At 31.8% G+C, this 27,318-nt stretch overlaps 1 protein-coding gene across 2 annotated transcripts; it reads left to right on the forward strand.

The window, feature by feature from the left end:
• Positions 1 to 180: 180 nt before the first annotated feature.
• Positions 181 to 27,228, forward strand: LOC114326556 (serendipity locus protein alpha). 2 transcript variants are annotated; one of them, XM_028274949.2, is made up of 10 exons: positions 181 to 454; positions 505 to 681; positions 6,862 to 7,149; positions 9,275 to 9,596; positions 11,606 to 11,805; positions 17,117 to 17,315; positions 17,418 to 17,576; positions 21,579 to 21,761; positions 21,816 to 21,935; positions 27,093 to 27,228. In XM_028274949.2, the coding sequence occupies exons 1-10, from the start codon at positions 332 to 334 to the stop codon at positions 27,143 to 27,145; spliced, it is 1,824 nt and encodes a 607-aa protein (XP_028130750.2). In that variant the 5' UTR covers positions 181 to 331; the 3' UTR covers positions 27,146 to 27,228. The 2 variants fall into 2 exon arrangements, with proteins under 2 accessions (XP_028130750.2, XP_028130749.2); XM_028274948.2 differs by having other exon boundaries at positions 188 to 454; positions 21,579 to 21,764.
• The last annotated feature ends 90 nt before the right edge of the window (positions 27,229 to 27,318 follow it).

A 27,318-nucleotide genomic window follows, 5' to 3' on the forward strand; every position in this document is an offset into this window, starting at 1 on the left:
ACAGCCAACAACAAAATGCTAACAATTAAAAACTTTTTCGTTCGAATTTTTAATTATGAATAAGAAATTTAGAAGTTAAACAAAATGGAATGTTGGAGAATATCTGAGTCTGATTTTGCCAAACAGCTGGTCTGATTTTGTTATGAATCCACCAGAATAATATGATATCCGCCATTTCAAAGTGTTATGTTGGGCATCCTGTGATATCGTTATTTTACCGGTTCACTAATGTCAAAAAGTCAAAATTAAAATTCAAACTCTTGTCACCTCTTGTTTTGATTTTAAATAAATAGATTTTAAACTTAAACATCCATTGATCTCATTCAATATAATGGAAAATATATCGAAAAACTGTTACACTTCAGTACTTAAACACATTCAATTGACAAAAGTGTATTTAAATACACTGAATAGTAACATTTCCCACAATACAGATCTGTTGAACTGGTTTAAGGTATTTTTGTTATAATAGATTGTCCATCAAATTTATATAACTTGTTTTAGGGATTATGCAGACTACTTACAAAAGTAATTGTGTATATTACAGAATATAATAAAAAACTACGGAAAGAATTGAATTATAAAGAGAAATTACTCTTATATCTTCAACAACTTGTTACATCTCTATCTTTACTCATTAACATATTCGTAAAAGAGTCAGAAGTTGAACAACCATTGATGGTAAGATAATCTATATGTAACTGCATTACTGCATATATGTAATTTGTTCACTTCTTCGAAATCGTATTGAATAATATCTCTGATCAGGAGCCAATGTAGTTCTGGTTATACAGGAACGAGATGAAGTTCTGGATAAAAGTAAAACCACTAACCCCAATGTAAACTGTTTTATTGACACTAACCCTCTAAGTGGGCCTCTCGCTTGATGATTTCTGACTACCCACGTGTTACGAGGTCAAACTTCACGCTTCAAGCCTAATTAAAAATACATATAATAAAACAAAGAATTGTTACAGTTTAACATTGACAACATGTGTCAAGTTTTCTTAAGACAGAAGAAGCTTCTTTTCCGACAGACAACGGGTTGAATTGATTGAAGTCCTCATATTCATTTTGTATACACTGTATTTAGTAGATGTTTGGCATGCAAGTTGTTGCCAATCCCAAGGAGTCAGTATTGTCATGTTTGGTACCTTTTCCTTTCAATGGGGCTATGAAGAGGGTCTGCTTCCATATCATCACATTATACTGTTCAAATAGATCATGTAATCCAAAAGTGAAAAATTATTTCATACCTAAGATTTTTCTGCTAAATATCATCCATGTCTAGCATAGTACTGAGAGTTACTCTGCTCTACTAAGCAAAAGGGGGTATGTGTAATTTATATTGTTTTGGATATTCATATTTCAGATGATGGGATATCAATGGGTTGAAAGATTCTATATGTTTGTTTATTACTATATGGTCCAATTTATTATGAAGTATGTTTCTACACTTTCTATATGGCTTTAGAGTGTGTAGGGAGGTGCATTTAACACATTCGGTGCCCTTCTTGAACAAACACCACATGGCTGGTACCGCATTCTTAAATGGTTCATTTAGTAACGAAATACCACCATCAAAACTCGTGTGTCATCAGCACCCTTGATGAAATTCTTGTGCCAACACACTTTCTGCATGGGCACTGAATGAGTTAATCATGCCTATTATGTAACTCAGTTCGATGGTAGAAGTAAGTAAAATCGAATAGAAGTGGCCAAGTTGAATAGAAATAGTCCAAATCGGTATTCCATAGCTACTTCGAAATCTCCACAATCGTAATAGTGAATAGTAATCACTTCGACAGCGTCTACAAGCGTCTACCCTGTCGACATGAGATTTCGATATCAGAATTGTGCTTGGCGTAAGCACAATTTGGTTTGTTTTGACGTTTATATTTTATATCTACTGAAAATAATTGATAACTACTTATTTATCATTATTTATAGTATGTATACATTTTTGTAGCTGCTTAATTTTTTAGTCTGTGGTGTTATTTATTTAGAGAATTATATGTTTAATTTAGACATGTTGTAAGAGTATGCATTGGACCTAACCTTAATTTATTTGCTATTTGGCATCTGAATGTGTGCCTGTCACAGTGTTGCCATATTTACACTGGGGTGCAAAATTAACCAAAAATGGGTCATTTTTAATATCTCGAATTTCCTATACCTGTTGTCCGATTTAAGTGATTTTTTAATATCTTAAGTATAGCCTTATTCTTTAGCAATATCGCTGTAATAGTATTGTTGCTAAACAGTTAATTGTATACTGGGTGTATCAATCAAACTGTGTTTTTTTCTCAAAGTTCGCTTCACCCTGTAGAATATTCCAGCATTTATAAAATACTGAAATTAAAATCCAACTATAGCCTCATGTTTTCTCAATAGTTTGTTTTTTGATTCATTCGCTTTTGTTGGATAATAAAAAAGTTAGGTACTTTAACAACTAGCCATGTTTTTCATCAATACAGCGTGTTTTTAAATAATAATTGGCAAACTTTAAGGGGTAATTCTGCATGAAAAATAATGACAGTTTGCTTTATAAACGGTATGTCCGCAAATGCTTCGTTTCCAAGATAGGGAGTGTTGAAAGTTTTCTTACAAACTGACGATTTATTTATTGCTTTAAAACCGGTTGAGGTATGCAAATGAAATTTGGTGGGTTTTAAGTTGTAGTTATTGCACATTTTTTGACATACAATTAAGAATTTGATATTCACCATTGGCACGCATACAGCTAATATGAGGACTTATGTTACCCATATGCGTGCCAATGGTGAATATTAAATTCTTACTTGTATGTCAAAAAATGTACAATAACTACGTCTTAAAACCCACCAAATTTCATTTGCATATCTCAACTGGTTTTTAAGCAATAAATAAATCATCAGTTTGTAAGAAAAATTTCAAGACCCTCTATCTCAGAAACGAAGCATTTGCGGACATAGGTTTATAAAGCAAACTGTCATTATTTTTTCATGTAGAATTACTCCTTGAAGTTTTCCATACTTATTTAAAAACACCCTGTATTGATGAAAAACATGGCTAATTGTTAAAGTACCTAACCTTTTTATGGTCCAACTTATGCTAATGAATCAAAAAACAGAATGTTGAGAAAACATAAGGCTACAGTTGGGTTTTAATTTGAGTATTTTATAACTGCTAGAATATTCCACAGGGTGATGCGAAGTTTGAGAAAAAACACAGTTTCATTCGTACACCCGGTATACAATGAAAATTTACCTCTTTAGCCACAATATTATTACAGCGATATTGTTAAAGAATAAGGCTATAACATGTTAAAAAAAGAATGTGTGTGTACTTCGTACGCACGTAAGAAGTTATACTTCTATTATAATATAATTTCAACGAAATAAATATACCTACTTAACAGTTACAATACAAAAAATTAACAGTAATTACCAAAAATGAACCAAAACTTAACAATGCCAGATATAAAAAGAAGAAAAAAATATGAATCGTCCGGGATTTGAACCCGCAATCTCGCGATTTTTTGATCTCTGGTCCAATGCTCTACCAACAAGGCCATCAAGCCGCATGCTAGTTACCTTTCAGATATACATAATTATACATCACGGTGACAAGTGAAATATAAAAATAGATGTTTTATTATTTTACGCCCAAGGAAGACAAATCCAAAGACACAAAATTATAATAAAAAACCTTTTAAACCACCTTTTTCAAATTGCTCAAGTTGTATTATTAATATTAATGTTAATAAATGAAATACAAATATTTTGACGTTTCACAATTTGACAATTCACTTTTAACTGCAGTGCCTTAAAATTTTTAAAGCACTAGTGCCTTAAAGTAGCATTTTTAACGCTCCTATGGAGTCCTAAAAATTGCATTTTTAACACGTTTGTAGAAAAATATATTTAAAAACACTAATAAACTGCGCGTCATAGAAAACGGGCACCCTAAAAATAGGTCATTTTTTGATGTCGCGTATCTCCTAAACCTGTTTTCCGATTTAAGTGATTTTTTGAATATGTTATAGCCCTATTCTTTGACAATATCCCTGTAATAATATTTTTGCCAAAGAGGTAAACTTTCATTGTATACCGGGTGTACGAATCAAACTGTGTTTTTTTCTCAAAGTTCGCAACACCCTGTGGAATATTCTAGCATTTATAAAATACTGAAATTAAAACCCAACTATAGCCTCAGGTTTTATTAACATTATGTTTTTTTATTCATTCGCTTATGTTGTATAATTCAAAAGTTATGTACTTTAACAACTAGGCATGCTCTTTATCAGTACAGTTTATTTCTAAAGAAGTACGACAAACTTTAAGGGGTAACTCTGCATGAAAACATAATGACCGGTTACCTTATAAACATATGTCCGCAAATGCTTCGTTTCCGACATACAGGATGTTGATTTTTTCTTACAAACTGACAATTTATCTATTGCCCTAAAACCGGTTGAGATATGCAAATGAAATTTGGTGGGTTTTAAGACGTAATTTTTGAACATTTTTTGACATACAATTAAGAATTTTTTATTCACCATTGGCGTACATACGAATAATATAATCGGTCATATTACCCGTATGCGCTTCAATACTGAATATAAAATTCTTAGTTGAATGTCAAAAAATGCGCAATAACCATCTCTTAAAACCTACCAAATTTCATTTGCATATCTCAACCGGTTTTAAAGCAATAAATAAATCATCAGTTTGTAAGAAAAAATTTAACATCCCGTATCTCGGAAACGAAACTTTTGCGGATATATGATTATAAAGCAAACTGTCATTATTTTTAATGCAGAATTACCCCTTAAAGTTTGTCGAACTTATTTAGTCCCTAAAACCCATTAGACTTATAACACCCTGTACCGATGAAGAGCATGGCTAGTTGTTAAAGTACATAACTTTTGTATTATCCAACATAAACGAATGAATCAAAAAAAAGAATGTTAAGAAAACCTGAGGCTATAGTTGGGTTTTAATTTCAGTATTTTATAAATTCTAGAATATTCCACAGGGTGTTGCGAACTTTGAGAAAAAAACACAATTTGATTCGTCACCCGGTATACAATGAAAATTTACCTGCTTAGCAAAAATATTATTACCGGGATATTGACAAAGAATAGGGCTATAACATATTCAAAAAATCATTTAAATCGGACAACAGGTTTAGGAGATACGCGACATTTTTAGAGACATCAAAAATGACCCATTTTTTAGGGTGCCCGTTTTCTATGACGCGCAGTTTATATTCTTTCCACACCTTTTCTGGACTGATACATACATAAATTAAAACATTTTGAAGTATAACTTCAAAAATGTAATATGAAAACTATTTAAAAAGGCAGTATAACTATTAACTAACCTTTGTTGTTTCTCTTCCCACAAATTTTAAAACGCATCAACCATACATAACCAAACCGTCAACCGTCCAAACCACAGCTGCGCTACAGGTGCCATATTGGATAATTTTTGACATGTCTTTTGAACATCCAATCAGAACAAAGTTATAATGCGCATGCGCCGGGATCGTAGGTTTTAACATATAAAAATTCACCGTCATATCGCGCGTAAAGAAGTATAACTTCAAAAATCACTTAAATCAGACAACAGGTTTAGGAAATTCGAGACATCAAAAATGACCCATTCTTAAGGTGTCCGGTTAATTTTGCACCCCAGTGTATTTTGTTTATTTCTTGGACAATTTCAATCAATGGTATAATGTACAAGAATAGCATAAGATAGACTTATGTGTTGATTGATAAATATATTATACCACTACACTAGTATATTTATCAATCAACGCTCATAGTCTGAACAAATTATAGAAAAGAGGCCATTTTTGGGAAAAGTTGTTTAGCAGTTATTTCAGCTGGAATCAAATCTTAAAGATTGCATATTATTCTGCCGTCCTCAAATAAAACGCGGTATGTGCAGCCAACTTAAAACCCAGAAATCGGCTCTCAAATTTTTTTTTTCAGGACTATATGCACATACAGCATATTCCAATTTGTTTATTTTGTTAGTAAATAAAATGCATATTGCAGAAGCATAAATAAGGTCATAAGGAGACCACATATAGCAAAAACTCGATTTTCAATTTTATTGCAGATACCGCGTTTTACTTGAGAACGGCAGTATTAGTAATATCGATTTTAAATAATTTAGTAATAATAATAATTAATAACATAAATTGAAATATCTATGATTTAAAAGCATTTATACATCTTATCTTCATTTATCTTTTTTATTTATGAGTTTATTATCTTCTTTTTTATAACAATTTTAATTAACTTTAATTTAAAGCCATTTATCCTCTTTTGAACTTTTTGCATCCAGTATTTACACTAATATTTTATTTACTTTTCAAAACTTGGGGATAGTCATATTTCAATTTTAGATATAGTAACAAACAAGTCACAGAACACTAATTTCGCTAGTTAATGAGGGGTTGCCACCACCTCCTGAGCCGGTGAAATGGAAGTTAGAGATTTCGATTTACTCTGATTACGATGTGAGTTACAGAATACCAATCCAAACACAACAATGACGCGATAGATTATAACATTCCGATTTCGGGTAATTACGATTCGACTTGGTCATTTTTATTCGATTTGTTAAAAGCTACAGAATAGGGCTGAATGACTCTAATCAAATGTAATAAAGAAATTCATATCACATTTTTCGGAAAAAAGTTTAGATACCACCTCTTTGCTTAGTAGGGCTGTACTTTTGGTGGAAAATTGTTTTGTGCATACAGGTATGATATATTTTTTAATAAACATTTTTTAGAATCATTTTATTTTGCACTCATAACACATTGCTATTCTTTTCATTGATAAATATTTTTTGTATTCAGGAAATTAGATGCTTTTGTCAAAAGCAAATGGTGTATTCCTTGGATGGAATTAAACAAACCCTATCACAAACTGCCATTACAGACATATCCAATGGGAATTTTGTAAAGTGGATGGATTCAGCTCTTGATAAACTGAACGAGATTGATTATATTAATAAAAAACAAGATGCAAAAAATATATTTCTTGATACTAAAGTATTATTTGAGGAAGTATTAAGTCATGCCATGTCAATAGCTCAAGTAACACTATTGGATGATTACAAAAAAATAAGAGGGAGTAGCCAATCAGTAAGTATATTAAGCCGAAATATTACTTAAAATAAAACATCTAAATCATTTTTAAAAACAAAGTCTTACATCAAGAAATAAATTGTTCTATCTATTAAATATTATGTTTTCCAATTTGTTCTTTCCTATTATGTGTTTGATTAATTATGTTATGGTAAATCCGGGAGATGTAGTTGACCATAGTTTTGGAAAAATTGTGTAAAACATGGGGATTAAGGTTAAGCTAATCTATTATCCCGACTTCATTAAATACACTGTCTTTTTTTGAGTTCTGAGTTTCATTTTGGTTATCTAATTTGTTTATTGAAAACTACGACACTTTTAGTAAAATCTTCAGATTGGGCATCTATCCTAATATTAGAGTAGATATTGCCATAGGAATTAGGATAACCTATGCAGAAATATTATATTTTGCAAAAATAGATCTCGAAACTGAAAATAATTTGTATTTAAAAACACCCTGAACTATACAACTAAAAATAGCATAGGTAGGCATAATTCACAATAATTTTTTTACTGCTGGTGATAGCCCCGTACATTCAGGAGATGCATTGGATCCATTTCTCCCTACTAAGTAATTTCTTAAATTCTCTGGATTTTCTTTATCATCTTTTAGTCTAAAAGTAGTAACACATTTTCTTCTTTTTGTCTAAATTAATTTAATAAAAAATTTGTTTTTGTACACCCTGTATAAATAATTATGTTAATGTTTATATTACTGAATAGAGAATTAAATAACCTTTCAAATAAGCTATCACACTACCCCTACTCTCATTTAAAAAAAATCATGATTACATCATCACACCCAGATGTATGACGTCACTAGTATTATATACTTATATGACAAAAAGTCCTAATTTAAAAATAAAAATTGACCTGTCTGAGGATTTCTCTTCAAATTTGCCGATTCTCGAGATAATAAATGTATGCAAACTCAAACGTCCTCACTTTACTACAGTGTCGCACCCGCTTGATTAGCAATTAAAAACATTGGGGTTTTCGATATTTCATTGCAAAAATCTCTTCGGGGTTTCATAAATCGATGTTTAAAGAATATCTACCTATCTTGGCAACATTTAAATTTTCAGTTAAATGTCCGATTCAGGGTTAAAAATGGCTGATTTCGCAAAGAGAAAAGTCACTAAAGACCTTTTCTGTTTGGAATGATTCAAAAAACCTAAAAAAAAACTTTGTTCGATGCAAAAAAATAATTTTAAGAAAAAAACCCTAATCTTTCCCCTCGCCTGGCAAGGTCTTATGCTGTTTAATCGCCTGTCATTGTACACATTTCTTCTAAATGACTTACTCAAACACATACCTAAATTTAAACTTTACAGGAGAAAGTGTAAATGGTCTGATGCCTGCCGGGTCATGGTTTTTAGCCTGGGTGTGCTATGAATTATCACTATACAAATTTCTAGCTTTACAGGAAGCCCGTAACTCGGAGGGTTCACTAGCTCTTAGATTATTTGCCATCTGAGAAATTTGTTTTGTCTATTACAGATAAGATCTTACCTGCTTTTGAGAATCAGGCTGGCTAGTTTGTCAGTGGTTTTTTCTTGATTCTTTTTTTAGTTTCAATCAAATGCTGAGAAGAAGTCAATAGAGTAGCATGGAGTTTTTTCTTAACAGTTGTCTTATCCCTATTGGAAGAGGAGCTACTTCATTCAAGAGTTTAGTGGGAGTTTCCTCTTATTACAGAAGGACCAACCTCGGGTTCTGTGAGAGATTCGTCAACAATGGTAGCTAGTGGAGTATCTGGAGTAATACCTCCTTCAAAGGAGTAGCTGAAAAAGGAGCGGCATCAGTGGCTGAAAATGCATAATCAGGAATTACATTGTAATTAAGCGGAAAAATTCTTGTCACTCTGAAACCCTGTCCCATTGTTTGGAGTCATGATCTTCTTCGATTAAAGGAGTTCTAGTTCCTTCATGTTATACTGCTTTTGTTTGTATTATGGCATTTTTTTATTTCTGTAGTATGTAACAATAATAGCCATTGCAGTATTCTGTCTGTTAAAAAAAATAAGCTACCAAAATGTGTAATGAATCGCTTTTAGAAGAAACTTTTAGCTTAACAAAACTAACCTTTACAAAATTAATGTACATATTTTTATGTGTTTTAGGTACTCGAAGCTCTTGAAACTCTCTCTGTTGAAATTAACAAACCAATACCAAATACGGCAATGCTGAACTTATTTATCGATACGTGTACCAATAAGTTGTGTGCTTTGGAGCGTAGAGTGAACACAGCGGTCTTGAAGTTAAGCCTGAAAGTCTTTTCTGAATACACTTTACCTTTAGAAGCGATTCACACTTTTTGCTTTGATAAATCTAATAGAGGAAATCAAAGCGAACTGGATAACTTAATTGTTGAATTCGATTTACATGTTGACAGAATTTTACAGATTGGGCTTTTTGCTGTATCTTGTTCCAGCTGCAGTAACAGTAAGTTGATAGTTATAATATTTTGCATCGTTTATGCAGATAACTTAGTTATTGTTGGGCTAGGGCTTGATAAAAGAGCCGAGAGAATAATATTGTACTAACAGAGCAAATTAATACAAGTAACATGCAACAGAAAACATGTCTGGTATAACAAAAAAGCGAAGATTAATGGAAAAAGCATGAGCTTCAGGAAATCACAAAGGAAAAATTGTTTATTAACCGTGATCTAAGTAAGAACGAAGAAATATGCAGAAAAGTTTCGCCAAAATAACAATTGAAGAAAAAAAATGGATTTGGAACAAAGATATATGTAATATCCTTAGGAAAGCCATAAAGCTAATAAAAAATACAGGCAGAGAATTACTATTTGAAAGGAAATATAAACGAATAAGGAAAACGATTAAGTAACTGCAACAGTGAGAATGCGGATGTCTACATGGAATGTGATAAGGTCTTACACACAGCGGTTCATAAAAAGATAAATTCTGAAATGAAAAAATACAGGATCGAAGTGATGGCTCTACAAGAGACTGAACCAGCGGGAAATGGGATATATGAAATGAATTATCTAACATTTTTTGGGAGTGGAGAAATTTATAAAAAAATTGGGAGCTGGTGTTGAAGCTGTTAAAAGAGGAGATTATAAATTATAGGTGTATAACTGACAGAAAGTGTCTATTAAGAATAAAAAGAAAATGGGAAACAAAGGCGATCTATGTATAAGCTTCAAACAAAAAAAATTGATGAGTACAAAGACATTCTATGAATTAATAATAGAAGACTTTAGTAAAATGCTAAAACATGACATAAATATAGTTCTGGGTAATTTTGGAGTATAATTCAGTTGAAGGAACAAACAGTAGGGGAAATATGCCTGAGACGGCATACTTTTTTTTAAATGTTTTGTAATCGATAATCGATAGAGTTAAACATGTAATAAAAATCAAAGTCAGTGCTAGGACTATTTACATAAATATAACATTATTTTTTAACAATGTACATATTATTATAGTTTTTTCTGACAAATAAATTGTAAAGTATTACATGTGTCATCTCACCCACATACATGTGGGTAAGATGGCAAACCCTTGAAATAAAGGCACTAATCTCGACATGAGTCACAAATAAATTTTTTGCAGCCTTGGGTACACCGGCACATCCGGAATATGACCACTTGCCACAAATTTGGCATCTTAGTCAGGTTTCTCGAGAACGAGATAATGAAAAGAGGCCATTACAAAAAATGCAAGCAGCATCTTCATCGTCACTTGTCTCAACTTCGACGGAATCGATTTTGTCGGTTCGAATTCCTCTTAAAACGACCCATAACTGTAACGATAAACTCCAATCATGTAACAAAATGAATGCAGTGTAAAAACGCATAAGGGTGAGATGGCATACCTATCCCATCTAATCCACCTACTTACTATGCCATCTCAGGCAACATTGCAATTAGACCGTTTTTTTAACCTAATTTTTCTTAAGCACATTTTTAAGATATAAATCGATGCAGGCGTGGTAGGCATAAGGTAAAAGAACATCACAAAATTTAAAAACTTCATTTAGATGTAAAGACTCGCGAATTATAATGTGATACAAAAAAGCCAATAAATATATTGTCCTACTTATTAAACATTCTAAAGGCTACCGCTGTCAAAATAAAACGAACATGCATAAGTTCAGCAACGTTGACAAATTCTAACTTGAGGAATTGAAAACTGTCACACTAGGCACCAAACAAATAGTTTAAGAAAAACGCGTGATATGCCATCTCAGCCAGTATGCCATCTCAGTATGCATGAAGAAACTAATGAAAATGGGCAAAGGTTGATAGGGTTCGCATTACAAAGCAGGTTATGAATAAAAATCATGCAGTTCTACAAAGATCTACGAAGTAATTTGGTCGTCTCACTTCCTTCTTCAAGATACTTCGGTAATTTATAAGAATTTTTTCCATTTTAAGCCTTGTAATACAAAGATTTAGTTATATATTTTTTGTTTATTTGTAGATTGTGTAAAAATCAGAAGCTGCTTAGCTAGTTTGGAAGCGCTAGAAACGGAGCTAGTTCCAGCGTTTACTTCTGTTCTTAACGAAATATCGTTAAATAAAATTCAACTATCTCTTCTTCTAAAAGATTATTGGTTGAATCAGGCTCGAATATTACACAAACTAATATGTCTTATTATAGATCCATTCGCATTTTGCGAGGTAAGTATCTTATATTCAAACGAATATTTTTACTAGAATCGCAAATTACGTTTTTAATTAAAAAATCAACAAGGAGAGTAATTTCCTATAGTTGGCTGTATACCATTTATTACAAAAAAATTAGTAAAAGCCTTCATAAAAGTTACAAAATACTTGGATCACAGAATATATTATCCTGATGTATTCTCTGCTTGGATCTTCCACAAATAATACACAATAAATAACTTTTATTAAGTTCACGTCTTAAATCAATTATTTATCAAATACACTATAATAATTATACTATATTAAAAGCAAAATTTTTTGTTACCGAAATAATAGCAATTGACATCAATACATGTACCTACAAACTCGTGCAAGAATCTTGAAAATCGGAGAACAAATAATAAAGTTATAAATTGTCAAACTTAATCAAAAATTTTGGGTGGCGGAAGTTTGTGCCGGTGAGTGTATATACCTCTATGCTTCCAACGCACTCAGTCGAATAGAATATTGTCAGCATATTGTCAGTCAGACAATGACAATCAGTGACAATTTTAAATATTTGACATGGCATCGGGAATATTTTGAGTTGATGATTAAATAATATTGATATATTATATATCAATATATTATATATTATGATATATTATATATCAATATTATTTAATCATCAACTCAAAATATTCCCGATGCCATGTCAAATATTTAAAATTGTCACTGATTGTCATTGTCTGACTGACAATATGCTGACAATATTCTATTCGACTGAGTGCGTTGGAAGCATAGAGGTATATACACTCACCGGCACAAACTTCCGCCACCCAAAATTTTTGATTAAGTTTGACAATTTATAACTTTATTATTTGTTCTCCGATTTTCAAGATTCTTGCACGAGTTTGTAGGTACATGTATATTGATGTCAATTGCTATTATTTCGGTAACAAAAAATTTTGCTTGCATGTCACTGTACATGGGTGAAAGGAAGCGTTGTATTTTCTCCTGAATTTAAAAAATTCTGTGGAAAAATGGAATATCTGATTTTGTTACATAGTCCTGTCATATTTTCCCGGAGACATCACCAACATTTTGTTCTTTGAATTCTCCGAATATCTTTTTTCTTGTAAGAGCTGTACCATTTTTTGTAAATAAAAACACTGATTGACTCATACAATTGAGGTTGGATTGATAAGATTAGAATGGCCCGAATGCAGTCCAGATCTCAATCATATTGAGCATTTATGGGATGAATAAATTGGGATTGCCGTGATCCTAGGCCTCCAGAAAATTTGGTACAGTTATGGCCCTGGTAGAGGAATATCGGGCTATTCCCCAGGCAAGGAAAACACATCTTTATTAGATGCTAAACAGATTGCGAGCAGTCGTTGCTGCAAGAGGTGGACATAACCGCTATTGAATTGTTTTGTTTTGTTGTTAAATTTGTTTTGTTTTGTTAATTTTAGTGCGTTTGATATTTTTAATTAAATAAACCTTCAAAGCAGTGTTTTTAATTACAGCTCTTACAAGAAAAGAGATATTCAGATAATTCAAAAAACATGACCTTAGTGATACCTCCAGGATAATACAAAAGGAGTATGAAACAAAATCAGCCCTCCAATTTTTCCACAGAATTTTTTAAAGTTAAGAGAAAAAACAAGGCTTACATTCACCCCAGTATAATGCCATCTAAGCAAAAAATTTTTGTTACCGGAATAATAGTAATTGACATCAATACATGTACCTACAAACTCGTGCAAGAATCTTGAAAATCAAAGTACAAATAATAAAGTTATAGATTGTCAAACTTAATAAAAAATTTTGGGTGGCGGAATTTTGTGCCGGTGAGTGTATTAACATAGAGTGAGCCTACCCTCCGCGCTTCCTGACAAGATCTCACGGTATCTCTTTCTAGCACATTGTATCGACAAACTAAGATGACATTAAGTATGAGTATACGCACGGAAGGGTAGGACAACTGTCGCAGCTTTACTATGCGTAAGAGTGAAACAGCACTAATCCAAATAAAAAAGATGGTGTCGTCACTTCGCTCTGAATGACACTCTGTCTATGATAATATATAAGTATATGGTTGTAAGACAAAGATAGATTTGGAAAATATTACCACGGACATTGTTCATTTTTTTCGAATCCTGAAAAAACCAATAAGTATTTTTGAAAAATAAAAATTTAAACGCAGAATGAAAGACTAAATTATTACCGAGGGCCGAAAGTCCATTAGAGTAAATAAAAAGTTTATTTTGAATGAGATATTTAAAATTAAAAATCACACTAAATTTTCTCTTAGTTTTTCACCCCTGTAACTTATTAAAATAAACAATATAGAAGTTCTCAGTGACTTTCGGCCCTCGCTAATAACGTAATCTTTCATTCTGCGTTTAAATTCTTCAAAAATACTTATTAGTTTTCTCAGGATTCGAAAAAAATTAATCCCCATTTGAATAGCATTATTGCAGCCGAAAATACGTAACCACCCCCTTAAGAACGTTTTACAGAACGTTTTCAAACTAAAAAGTTCATTATAAGTGTTGGTATTGTCCTTTTCATGAGCATTTTTCAGTGCGTAACAAATGATAGGAAAAAGGGTAAGTCCGTGATAATACACATTTATGACATTTATTCTAATATGACATTTTAGTTAAATCTGACAGTTGTCACATTTTATTTTCAGTTTGGAATAAAAACAAATCAAATGTGTTTCTTGCATTTATAAAATGGTATTTTCTTTGATTTGTATAGTCTTATAAATTATACAGATTATATTTGTAATATTATTATCTAATTAAAAAAAATTATTTTTTTATTATGGCGCCATCTATCGACAACTAGAATAAATGTTGTAAATGTCTGTAATCACGGACGTGCCTTTTTTTCTGTCACATACAATTTAATGCGTTAGAAAGAAATCGAAAAACTGTGACGCACTGAAAGATGATTATGAGAAAAAGAATAACAGGTTTTTAACATGCTTGATTCAACAGAATATATGGATGAAAACCCTTTAAATGTGGTACAATTATAGAAAGTTTACATTTTTACATTAAATTAAATGTGATGTTTCACATAAAATAATCCTATATTTAACATCAGGAAACAGAGGACCCCACACACAACACGTGGCGTGGGTTGCTTGTTCGGAGGTTGTTAGACCCGCAACTCATGATACTATGACAAGAAGATATGCACACTTGCAATTCTAAATTCAATCGACTGGCGCATGACGTCACTGCGAGACTAAACCAGGGAACTTGTGTGTATCTTATCTTAACGATGAATCATCTGGCAACGCTGTTTCATTACTGTAAAGAAATAACTTGAAACTTGAACTGTTAACGGTGAGTGGCCCTTGATGCCACATGTTGCACTAAGAATTCATAACTAGTTACTTTATGTGAATACGTGGTTTGAAAATGCATAATTAATTTGTAAAATTAATTATAGAAATATATGAATCTACGATTTGATTGCGTACATTACAAACAAAATAAATAAAGCTATAAGACATAAATTAAATATTATACAAAGCCGGTAAAACGTAAATAATTTGAAAAATAAACGAAAAGCGTGTCATACTTCAGACTTTATGAATATTATTTATTATTATTTATTTATTTATGATATTTGACAATTTTTATGATTTTTTTTCTTGCGGATATTATAATTATATTTAATATTTTATTTAGCATCCTTATTTTAAAATACATTTTACATCTAAAAAAAGTAATTTTACGTCGTCACTGAGATTTACTCGTTTTGCGGCTTCTAATAGGTTTTTTAGATAATGTTTACTAATTTTTAATGTACTGCGATTATAAGTACGAAAAATAAGTTCCAGTTCACTACATTTAGTTACAAAGTCCAGGGTTGGTTTTAGTAAACCACCCTCAGAAACGTGGTTTACCCAAGTAAACGATTTATCATCCGGAATCCCATCGTCTTAACGTTCCTACAGCTGGAAGGGGGTAGCCTCTTTTTCTTAATAAACGATAGGACCTTGCCCCTGCAGCGGCAATTGACCACTTAATTTGTTTTTTAGTTTTTAATTTCTTTAACTGCCCTTTAGTAAAAATTCTTTCAACTGTACTTTTTTCCTCCTTCTCTCTACTAAGAAGTTCCTTCAATTTTTTATTTTCAGATTGCAAATTCTTTATTTGTTCCATGGCTTTTTTATTATGTCGTTTTCACTCAAATTAAATCATTTTTAAGTAGATCATAACAAATATGTATTATGTAAAGTACATTTTAAAAATAGGTTTTTTCTCTTACACATTACAGTTTGAGTAGCGATATCCTTAAATTATGTGTCGCAAGTTTCTTCTAGTGCTTGTTTTGCAATCTGATCTAACACATTTGACATTTCAGGTTGTAGTTCATTTGTGTTTTCTCTGTAATAAAAGTTAAATATACAAAGAACCACATTTCATTACCATATTCGTAGTAAAAAATACATCCAAAATGAGTTATTTATGGAGCTATCAAAAATAAAATGTTACTTCGAATTTGGAGTTCTATTAAAATGGCCATTAGTATCTATAGAAACATTTTGTCTTTCGTTAAATTGTGTATAAAATCAAAATACTTACATATTTTTAATACATTTCTTATCTTTATTCTTCTTTTGCGTGTATTTTCAATCGATGTTTTAGCACTTGGGGACCTTGAGGTCTTTATTAAATGAAGAGAAGGTATTGCATCATTTACTTCCACTTGTTGTCAGGTAATCCCAATAGTTTTTCTTTTAAACAATAGTCAGCTTCTGTAAAATATTTTGAGCATATTCTCGCGGTATCTACATTACATTTGTTTCGCTGAAAACAGTTGGAAGACCCACACTTTACGTATGTGTTTGTCTCTAACGTTTTCACCACAAAATTTATATAACTATATAATATAAAAGTTTTTACTACATAAACGAATAAACAAAAATCTCATTCAATACGTTTTGAAGCAACACATGAGAGATAACTATTGTATTAACACGAATGAACATGAACACAAATAAAGAATTCAACTTGGCGCCAGGAAAGTTGTCTCTGGTTTACGTCACAGTGAGCGATAGGGATGCAAGACCATGATGCGCGTTGATTTATCTTCTTGTCATAGTATCATGCCCGCAACTCGACATTTGAGTTTTCACCCATATATTTTTGTGATTTAAGCATGTTAAAAACCTGTTAACAGCACTAATGATGAACTTTTTAGTTCGAAATGTAGCGTTCTGTGATGTAGCCATTTAAGAGATTTTTAAATAAAATATACGTTTATAAGGAATTTTCGTAATTTTTTGTTTTTAAATTAATGATTGTTTTTATAGGTGATACATGAAGAGAATAAACTATTAGTAGCAGATATTTCAGAAAGTGTCAAGACACAATCTACGATGGATGTAACTTTATTTGAAAAGCTTTTGCGACAATCTAAAGTTTTGGAACAATTTATGAAAATAGTTATTGAAGATCAACCAGAAGCAAATGTCAGTGAAATTAAAAACGCTTACTCTGATTTTAAATCTGGTAAAGAATTTTATTGATACATTCCGATGATACATTCTGATCTTTTTGTGATTTATGTGTGTCTTTGTAAGATTTAAAAATTCACTTGTTCTTTGTTTTTAGTTTTAAACGAAGTAAAAACAGCATTTGATGTGTTACCCGACGAAAGAAGCAGCCATTTACGGATTATTAAGCGTTGTAAAATTCTTCTTTGTTCAATTAAAAACTTATGGATGTGTTTTGCGGATGAGAATACGGAAAATCAAAGTTTGTGTAGTAAAGGTAACTTCTAAAATATAGAATATAAATTATAGCGAAAGTGATGTCAACTCATCACTTAAACATGCTTAAACATTTCCGTTATACAGGGTGTCCAGAAACTCTACCGACAAACGAAGACAGGAGATTCCTCAGACAATTTAACCCAATTCATCTAGTCCGAAAATGCTTCCTGAAGGAGCTAGAGCTATTTGAAGATGGCGTCTGGTATCTTCTAATATCTCCAGAACGCTTCTATTTAGAAAAACGAAAATTGGTACGCATATTTACCTTCCAGAAATAAATCGATTCCATATATTGCAAATTTCTAGTACCGGTCATAGGCGTCCGTTTTGGGTAGGGCAATAGTTATATTATCGCATAACTTTTTTGTTTTTAATTTTTAGGCGTTTTTGAGTCTGGATTATTAAAATGTAAGGTATTATAGTACTAAAAGATACTCTTACTTTAAGTCGATAGAATACACCGTTTTCTAGAAAAATCGATTTGAAAATTTTTCGTTTTTTGAATGTCAAAAAAAATTTCAAAAAAAACTATTTAGAAAGACGAAAATTGGTACGTTTATTTTTATTCCAGAGATGAATCATATTATGCGTCCGTTTAGGGTCGGTCAACGGTTATTTTAGCGCATAACTTTTTTGTCTTTAATTTTTAAGAATTTTTGAGACTAGATTATTAAATTATGAGGTATTCTAGTACTAAAAGTTACTCTTGCTTTAAGTTGGTAAAGTACACAGTTTTTTTTGAAAATTTTTTTCAATGTCAGGAAACTGAAAGTTTTCAATTTGATTATTCAAATTGATTATAAGAGTACCTTTTAGTACTAGAATACCTCACAATTTAATAATCCAGTATCAAAAATGCTTAAAAGTTAAAGACAAAAATGTTATGCGATAAAATAACGGACGCCTATGACTGTTACTAGAAATTCACAATGGATGGAATCGATTTATCTCTGGAGTATAAGTATGTGTACCAATTTTCGTTTTTCTAACTAGAAGCGTTCTGGAGGTATTTAAGAAAAACTAATTACAACACGCCATCTTCAAAGAGCTCTAGCTCCCTTGGGAAGCATTTTCGGACTAGGTGAATTTGCTTAAATTGTCTTAAAATTATCTGAGGAATCCTTTGTCTTCGTTTGTCGGTAGAGTTTCTGGACACCCTGTATATGTGAGGGGTAGTTCTTTCAGGACAACAGAGTCAGTAAAACACAAGTTAAAATAAAATAAATGTATTAAGGATATTTTTATATACAGAGTAAAATTAAAATAGGTAATAAAATAAAATTCTGTCTTCGCTTCGCTCGGAAGAATGTCACCTTGGAGGACGTCTTATCAAGACAATAATATTAAAATACAGAAAGCGATCACGCTATACGGCATCAATATAAACAACTACACACAGACCCGTAGCCCCCTTATACTTCAAACCAATGTAATCATACATACTTATTCTCACAATCAAAACATGGACACATCGCTATCCATACACCAACTCCGGATCGGATATGGCAGCTACTACTCACTGCGGTTACGGTTCCGGCGAAGCGTCTCTTCACTACAGAGTACCTTCACCCCGGCAGAGTTTCCGACTATCTCCGTCGCATAACTGACGCTTGCTCAACCCGCTGAGAACTGGGTTGAGTTCCGTTTCAGTTCAGTACACTGATTGAAACTGCCTTTACGATCCTCTGCTTTCTTCTTAAATACACTCTCGGCCGCCCTACTTGGATGCCTCGGAGTATAAGTGGAACTTAGTGGGGTTGCGCTGGTATGGATGCGCGTACGGTTCTCTTCTGACGAGCTGTTGAATGCCTTGCACATTATTGTACCTCCAAACTCCGAACAATGTAGCATCGTTTAAATATTTTTATATCTTCTTTTTTTTTGCGAAATGCCCTTGATTATGCACTGAGAGCGAAAGTACTTAAGCAAGATTTAATAAATATCTGCCTATTATTTGTAAAATTTATATAAATAACACTCTTTTTCTCAGTACCGGCGCTAGGGTATAAGGCGCACGCCTGCAAAAGTAGCATAGGCGCCCTTCGGTTTCTTTTAAATTAGTATTTTGTATAGCACCAGCAGAAAAAAGCTCAATTTGGCTCCCCCCACACGGGGGCGTCCGCCTGCAGTGCATCCCTTGCAGGCCCGTTGTCGCCGGCCCTGCTTTTTCTTAACGTGCCCTATCAAGTCCCCTTGACGTTGGCGATTAACATGGCGAAACTGTCGCTGTCTCGAGCTATTCTAAATAGGTGTTCTGCTTTCTTGATTCCTGTCCACTCCCGGATATTTTTCAACCAAGAGGCCTGCTTTCTACCAATTCCTCTGCGTGCTTCGATTTTACCCATCATAATAAGTTGAAGAATATTATACCGGTCTCCCCTTACTACGTGTCCAAAATAGGCCATCTTTCTATATTTGATGTTATCAAGCAGCTCGCTGGTAGCATTTGCTCTCTTAAGAACTGCCACATTTGTCAGCATAGCCGTCCATGGTATTTTCAGTATACGTCTGTGCAGCCACATTTCAAAGGCCTCCAAACGGTTAATGGTGGATATTTTTAATGTCCATGCTTCGACACCATACAAGAGGACTGACCAAATGTAGCATTTAATCATGCGCTTTCGAAGTTGAAGTTGCAAGTTATCATTACAGAAGAATGACCTCATTTTTAAGAATGTCGTGAGGGCTATCTCGATTCTACATTTTATCTCTTTATCTGGATCTATTTGTTCAGTAATATGGCAACCAAGATATTTAAAATTGGGTACTCTTTGAATTATATGACCATCAACATATAACCGTGAATCTTGATGGGACAACGGGCTAAATACCATGTACATATTTTGTTTTTGAACAGTTTATATTTAGGCCAAACTCTCTTCCCACTGTATCAATGGCATTTAAAAGGTGTTGTAATCAATTTATATCATCACTTAAAATAACTGTATCGTCTGCATATCTGATTGTATTTATCAGAATTCCATTAACTTTCACACCCCATTCCAAATTATGCAGCGCTTCCTTAAATATTCTATCTGAATATAAATTGAATAACAGTGGGGACAGTATATAACCCTGTCTGACACCTTTTTGTATTTTGCATATTTCTGTTGATTTTCCATTTATGCAAGCTGTCGCTGTTTGGCGCCAGTATAATTGTTCTATGATTCGTACATCTTGACTATCAACTCCTTTATCCTTTAATATTTTAATTAATTTGTGATGTTATACTCGATCAAAGGCCTTCTCATAGTCAATAAATACAGCAAAGACGCCTTTCCTTTGATCTCGGCATTTCTGCAATAATACATTTAGTGCAAAGAGTGCGTCCCGGGTTCCCAGTCCATTTCTGAAGACAAATTGTGTTTCATCCTGGTCTTCTTCACATTTATCTCTGATTCTACTGTGGATGATACGTAGAAAGATTTTTAAAGTGTGGCTTATAAGGCTTATCATTCTATAATCGCTACAGTTTTTCGGACGTTGTTTTTTTTGGTAGGGTTATGAATTCGGACTTTAACCAATCTTCAGGGATATCACCAGTCGAATAAACATCATTGAAAAGTTTGACTAGTATTCCAATGTTTTCCTCATTTATGAGCTTTAACATTTCAGTAGGTATGTTGTCAGGACCAACGGCTTTCTTGTTTTTTGCCAATTTTAATTTTATAGCATGTAGTATTTCTGATTTTAGTATTTCTGGTCCTTCACCTTGATCTAAAGTCTCCAGTTCTTCGGATCTATCATCATTATATAGTTCATTTATATAATTATACCAGGTAGTTCGAATTTCGTGTTCGTCTATTATCATTTTTGCCGACGAATCGGTTATAGTATGTGGAACTTTCTTATGATAAAACCAGCTACTTCTCTAACTTTTTTAAGCATATTAAACGTAAACGTAAACATATTAAATTATAAATAACACTATCAGTCCATTTTATAAAATGTATAAGGTGATATAGAATATGTACTAATTATTGATTATTACAACTTCCAGACGTGTCACATGTTGAAAAAACTACTTTAGAACAAGCCTCAAAACCAATATTCGGAAATGTCTTCCTGGACCATATTATTTCTAGGGGCGAGGATATTTTAAAAGGCCGCAGTATTTTATATAAGACTACTGTCCGAAACGCTACATTCAAAATTCCTGAACGGAGTCTTCAGGCACAACCTAGTAGTAAGATAACTTTTTTTATTTTGAATATCCGTATAAAGTTTCTGTTTTCAGCTAATAAACTACCGTTGCAAGAAAGAAAACTGACAAATTTAAGACTCACTCACTTAAGAAATAAAACTTTTATAAATTCTTCCAATAGAAATAAGACTAATGGAGAGCTTCAGATGACTGGTAAGTTATTTTGGTATTGATTTTAAAAATTATACAGGGTGAGTCATGAGGAACTGTACATACTCCTATCTCGTATAGAGGCTCCTATGGGGAATAACAAATGACCATTAAAAAGTGTCTGCTCCCATTGTTTAATAATATACAGGGCGAGTTTCGCATTTGGACAGAAAATTGTATTCGTCATAATTTTTGAACGGTCAGATCGATGTGTCTCTTATTTTGGTCAATCGTTACACTATTACTACCTAATCAACTGATTTATTCAAACTAGAAAAAAATCAGGTCCAACTTCAAAAAAATTAGTTCGTTTGGGTCTTAGAAAAAATTTCACCCTGTATACGCTTTTTGAAAACTATAATATTAATTTTACAAATTAGACAAATAAGCAATTAAAATGACATATTGATTTTTTCCCACACAATTACTTAATTTTTTATAAAAAAATCAAATTTGACTATGAATTAAAAGTTTGGTAAAGTGAACCATAGATTTAAAAAAAAATAACTTTTATTACAAAAATTCATTTTTTTTTAACAAATATTTAATTTATGTTACCACCCCATCAACTGATTAATTGAAACTACAAAAAAATCAGGCCCGGATTTAAAAAATTAGTTCGTTTTGGTATTAGAAAAAATTTCACCCTGTATAAGCTTTTTGAAAACTCTAGTATGAATTTTACGAATTAGACAAATAGGCAATTAAAATGGCTGATTTATTTTTTTCCCCACACGATTACTTAATTTTTTATTAAAAAATCAAAATTGTCAAAATCGGAATTTTACCATAAAAATAAAAAAATTAAAAAACGTTTTTCTTAAAATTAAAAGCTTCGCCATTTTTTTTATACCACGTCTAGATCTAAAACCCATAACACTTCTCTTTGGACTCTATAGTTTAACATAGACGTGATCAAATAGATAAATTTTAAATTTTTTCACTTAATTTTTGCGATTTAACTTTGCAATTCACGAATCTGCACCTTTTATTTTTAAAAATTCATAACTTTTATGAGAAGAAGACTGAAAGTCTACAACAATTTTCATAGTCTTCACAATGGCAAGAGATATGTGCTGGAAAAATTTCAGAAAAAAAATATTAAAATGGAACAGAGTTGTAGCGAGTTAAACAGTGATTTCATTTTTTTTTTCATTTTTAGGTTAAAATTCCGATTTTGACAAATTTGATTTTTTAATAAAAAATTAAGTAATCATGTGTAGTATGGTATAGTTAGACCCAAACCCAGACATCCAAAGTGAAAGTTATCCTCCAACACCAAATTGTTCTATATGGTCCACATAATGTTCAGAAAAAAGTCACACCATTTTGAGCGTCGGGTTTGGGGGGGAGAGGGGGAAGAAATCTGCAAATTCGTAGTTTTTTACGTTTTTCGTCAATATTTCTAAAACTAAGCGGTTTAGCATGAACAACCATCTACACAAAATTGTTCTACATTAAATTTGAAATAAAAAAAGGTCCTATGCATAACCCTTCTAAAATGAACGGTTCCAAAGTTACGGAGGTAGTATAGTATATTGGTCCAAAAAAAGGCCTAACCCAGACATCCAAAGTAAAAGTTTTCCTTCAACACCAAATTGTTCTATATGGTCCACATATTGTTCAGTAAAAAGTTACACCCTTTTGAGAGTCCGGTTTGGGGGGGGGAGATGGGGGAGAAGTCGGTAAATTAGTAGATTGTTATAAAATCAACGGTTCCAGAGTTACAGAGGGTGAAAAGTAGAGGTTTTCGATACTTTTTATATTTACCGATTTCTCTCCCCTCTCCCCCCCCCCAAACCCGACGCTCAAAATGGTGTGACTTTTTTCTGAACATTATGTGGACCATATAGAACAATTTGGTGTTGGAGGATAACTTTCACTTTGGATGTCTGGGTTTTTGGTATAGTTATATCATAAATATTGCCCAAAAAATATAAAAAGTATCGAAAACTTCGACTTTTCACCCTTCTTAACTCTGGAACCGTTGATTTTATAACAATTATGTATAGAACATATTTTGTTTTAAATTTCATGTACAACATTTTTGTATATAACATTGTTTACGATAAAGCATAGTTTTAGAAATATTGACGAAAAACGTAAAAAAACTACTAATTTACCGGTTTCTCTCCCATCTCCCTCCCAAACCGGACGCTCAAAATGGTGTAACTTTTTACTGAACAATATGTGGACCATATAGAACATTTTGGTGTTGGAGGAAAACTTTTACTTTGGATGTTTTGGTTAGGCCTTTTTTGGACCAGTTATACTATACTACCTCCGTAACTTTGGAACCATTCATTTTAGAAAGATTATGCATAGAACCTTTTTTATTTCAAATTTAATGTAGAACAATTTTGTATAGAGGGTTGTTCATGCTAAACCGCATAGTTTTAGAAATATTGGCGAAAAACTACGAATTTACCGAACGCTACCCCTCTCCCCCCCAAACCCGACGCTCAAAATGGTGTGACTTTTTTCTGGAAATTGTGTGGACCATATAGAACAATTTGGTGTTGAAGGATAACTTTCACTTTGGATGTCTGGGTTATGCCATCTTTTGGATCAACTATACTATACTAGTGGGGAAAAAATAAATATGCCATTTTAATTGCCTATTTATCTAATTTGTAAAATTCATATTAGACATTTAAGAAAGCGTATACAGGGTGAAATTTTTTCTAAGACCAAAACGAACTAATTTTTTAAATACGGGCCTGATTTTTTTCTAGTTTGAATAAATCAGTTGATTCGGTGGTAACATAAATTAAATATTTTTTCAATAAAAATTAATTTTTTAAATCCGGTTTCTAGTAAATATGGTTCATTTTACCAAACTTTTAATTATTCATAGTCCAATTTGATTTTTTTTTTATAAAAAATTAAGTAATCGTGTGGGGAAAAAATAAATATGCCATTTTAATTGCCTATTTGTCTAATTTGTAAAATTCATATTAGAGTTTTCAAAAAGCGTATACATGGTGAAATTTTTTCTAATACTAAAACGAACTAATTTTTTAAATCCAGGCCTGATTTTTTTTAGTTTGTATAAACCAGTTGATTGGGTGGTAACATAAATTAAATATTTGTTCAAAAAAAAAATAATTTTTGTAATAAAAGTTATTGTTTTTAAATCGATGGTTCACTTTACCAAACTTTTAATTCATAGTCAAATTTGATTATTTTATAAAAATTTAAGTAATTGTGTGGGGAAAAAAATAAATATGTCATTTTAATTGCTTATTTGTCTTATTTGTAAAATTCATATTATAGTTTTCAAAAAGCGTATACAGGGTGAAATTTTTGCTAAGACCCAAAAAAACTAATTATTTTGAAGCCGGACCTGATTGTTTTCTAGTTTGAATAAATCAGTTGATTAGGTGGTAATAGTGTAACGATTGACCAAAATAAGAGGCACATCGATCTGACCGTTCAAAAATTATGACGAATAAAAATTTCTGTCAAAATGCGAAACTCGCCCTGTATATTATTAAACAATGGGAGCAGACACTTTTTAATGGTCATTTGTTATTCCCCATAGGAGCCTCTATACGAGGTAGGAGTATGTACAGTTCCTCATGACTCACCCTGTATAGTAGACTCTCGTTTATTCCTTCTTTATCTTTTTTTTTTCTATCACTCTTTGAGTCCTGACAATACTCTCTTTTATGGAAGTCGATGTTTTACATTCGTACCTATGCATGGAAATGAAGCACATTAATAAACCATATCATACCAATTTGATTTTTATTTTTATTTTTTCTGCACAGTTTTACAAAAACTTATGCTGTTTGTGATGGTTTGATTAGGGTTTTTCAATTTTGGTTTAATCCCAAATAAAATAGTATGCATGTAACTAGTGAAACTATAGTGTGTCCCACCTTGACTTTACAGTACAGGTTATTATGACCAACAGTGATGCCAAATTTTATCAGAAACAGGTTTTAAGCAAATATATTTTTTCTATACGCTCTGAGCTTCGCTGGTGTCGCTACTAGCGGATTACTAATGCAACTTTCGCCGGTAATTTTTAATTTATTATTTAATTGTTATCGCTTAATATTTACAACGCAAAAAAAGTAATTAAATTGTAATCGATTTTTTTAAGATTTTGCTAATCATTTAAACGTTCTATTAATGAAATATTAATTTCTTACTTTCACAATTATCGTATAGATGACGCTTAGATTAATTTATAATTACATATTACGATATATTAAAAAAACTTAAATTCAGTATTTAAAACGTATATTTAAGGTAAAAATATACACCACAACTTTGACCAACTAATATTTTTTCCTATTAATATTTTTAATTTCAATGTTTTAAATGAATCACTTTGACATTTATGTCAAATTTCCACCGAACGTTCACTGATTTGTCACTACTGGCGCTCGCGAAATTTTAAATATCCCATCTACCTACGAGCTCACAGCGTATACGATCACTTTTTATTATATTATTGACATTGTGTGGCTGTCAGGGGTTCTAAAACATTTTTTTTTTCGAAAATAACTGAACTAACTAACAATTACTAAACTTCAACGAATCAAATGAACTGACTAAAAAATGAACTAACTAAAATTAATTGTAAGTTTAAAATTTATACTAAATTTTAATGAGGGTGTAAACACATTAAAATGACATTAATTTCAGGTTGGAAATCAGTCATTAAGAATAACAAACTGCAATTAGGATCCAAATTTTTCAAATAAGCAATCAGTTGCTCAATACAATGTTATCAGTAATAATTATAAGTTTATTTGATATTCTTTGTTATAATTTAATTTAGGTGAACTGACCATCAACAATTATAATTTATTTATTCTCAACTGTAGGACAATATAAAACTTTACTTAAACTTGACTGACAATCTATTTTATATTTTTCTTGGCATTACTTCAGAACTGTCTATACTGTGAATACATAAATTAACAACCATAGAACAATGTTCGATTGAAAAACCCGGTAATGTTCGATTGAAAATTCTTTTGAAGAAAATCGGCATCGCCGCGCTAAAAGCTCCCATAAGGATTGCACTGCCATATGTTCGTGTACTGTAAAGTCAAGGTGGGACAGACATTAGTAAAATTTTAAAAATACTTTAAATAAAGATAAGTATATAATTACAAATTAAATGGCTGATTTTCATTTCAGATATTTTAAAGGAGCTTAACAACTTGACGAATGCTTCCTTGAGCACGAAATGAAATTATATTATTTATTTTTTATTTATTTATAGATTGTATTTAGAGATGATTACCCTATTTAAAATATATTTACAAATATCGTCTGTTTGCTTTCTATGTTCCTCTCAATTTCCATGTATTATGTATACTAGTATTATGGGTTATGAAAAGAGACTTCATTTAGCGAATTTAAT

Source organism: Diabrotica virgifera, chromosome 7, assembly GCF_917563875.1.
Source record: "Diabrotica virgifera virgifera chromosome 7, PGI_DIABVI_V3a".
Taxonomy (NCBI): domain Eukaryota; kingdom Metazoa; phylum Arthropoda; class Insecta; order Coleoptera; family Chrysomelidae; genus Diabrotica; species Diabrotica virgifera.

Excerpts from the sequence above, each read along its gene's own strand:
- LOC114326556 (XM_028274948.2), top strand. The coding sequence starts at position 332 with ATGGAAAATATATCGAAAAACTGTTACACTTCAGTACTTAAACACATT. Across the intron at positions 11,806-17,116 it reads ATCCATTCGCATTTTGCGAG|GTGATACATGAAGAGAATAA; the intron begins GTAAGTATCTTA and ends TTGTTTTTATAG. Across the intron at positions 17,577-21,578 it reads TCAAAGTTTGTGTAGTAAAG|ACGTGTCACATGTTGAAAAA; the intron begins GTAACTTCTAAA and ends TACAACTTCCAG.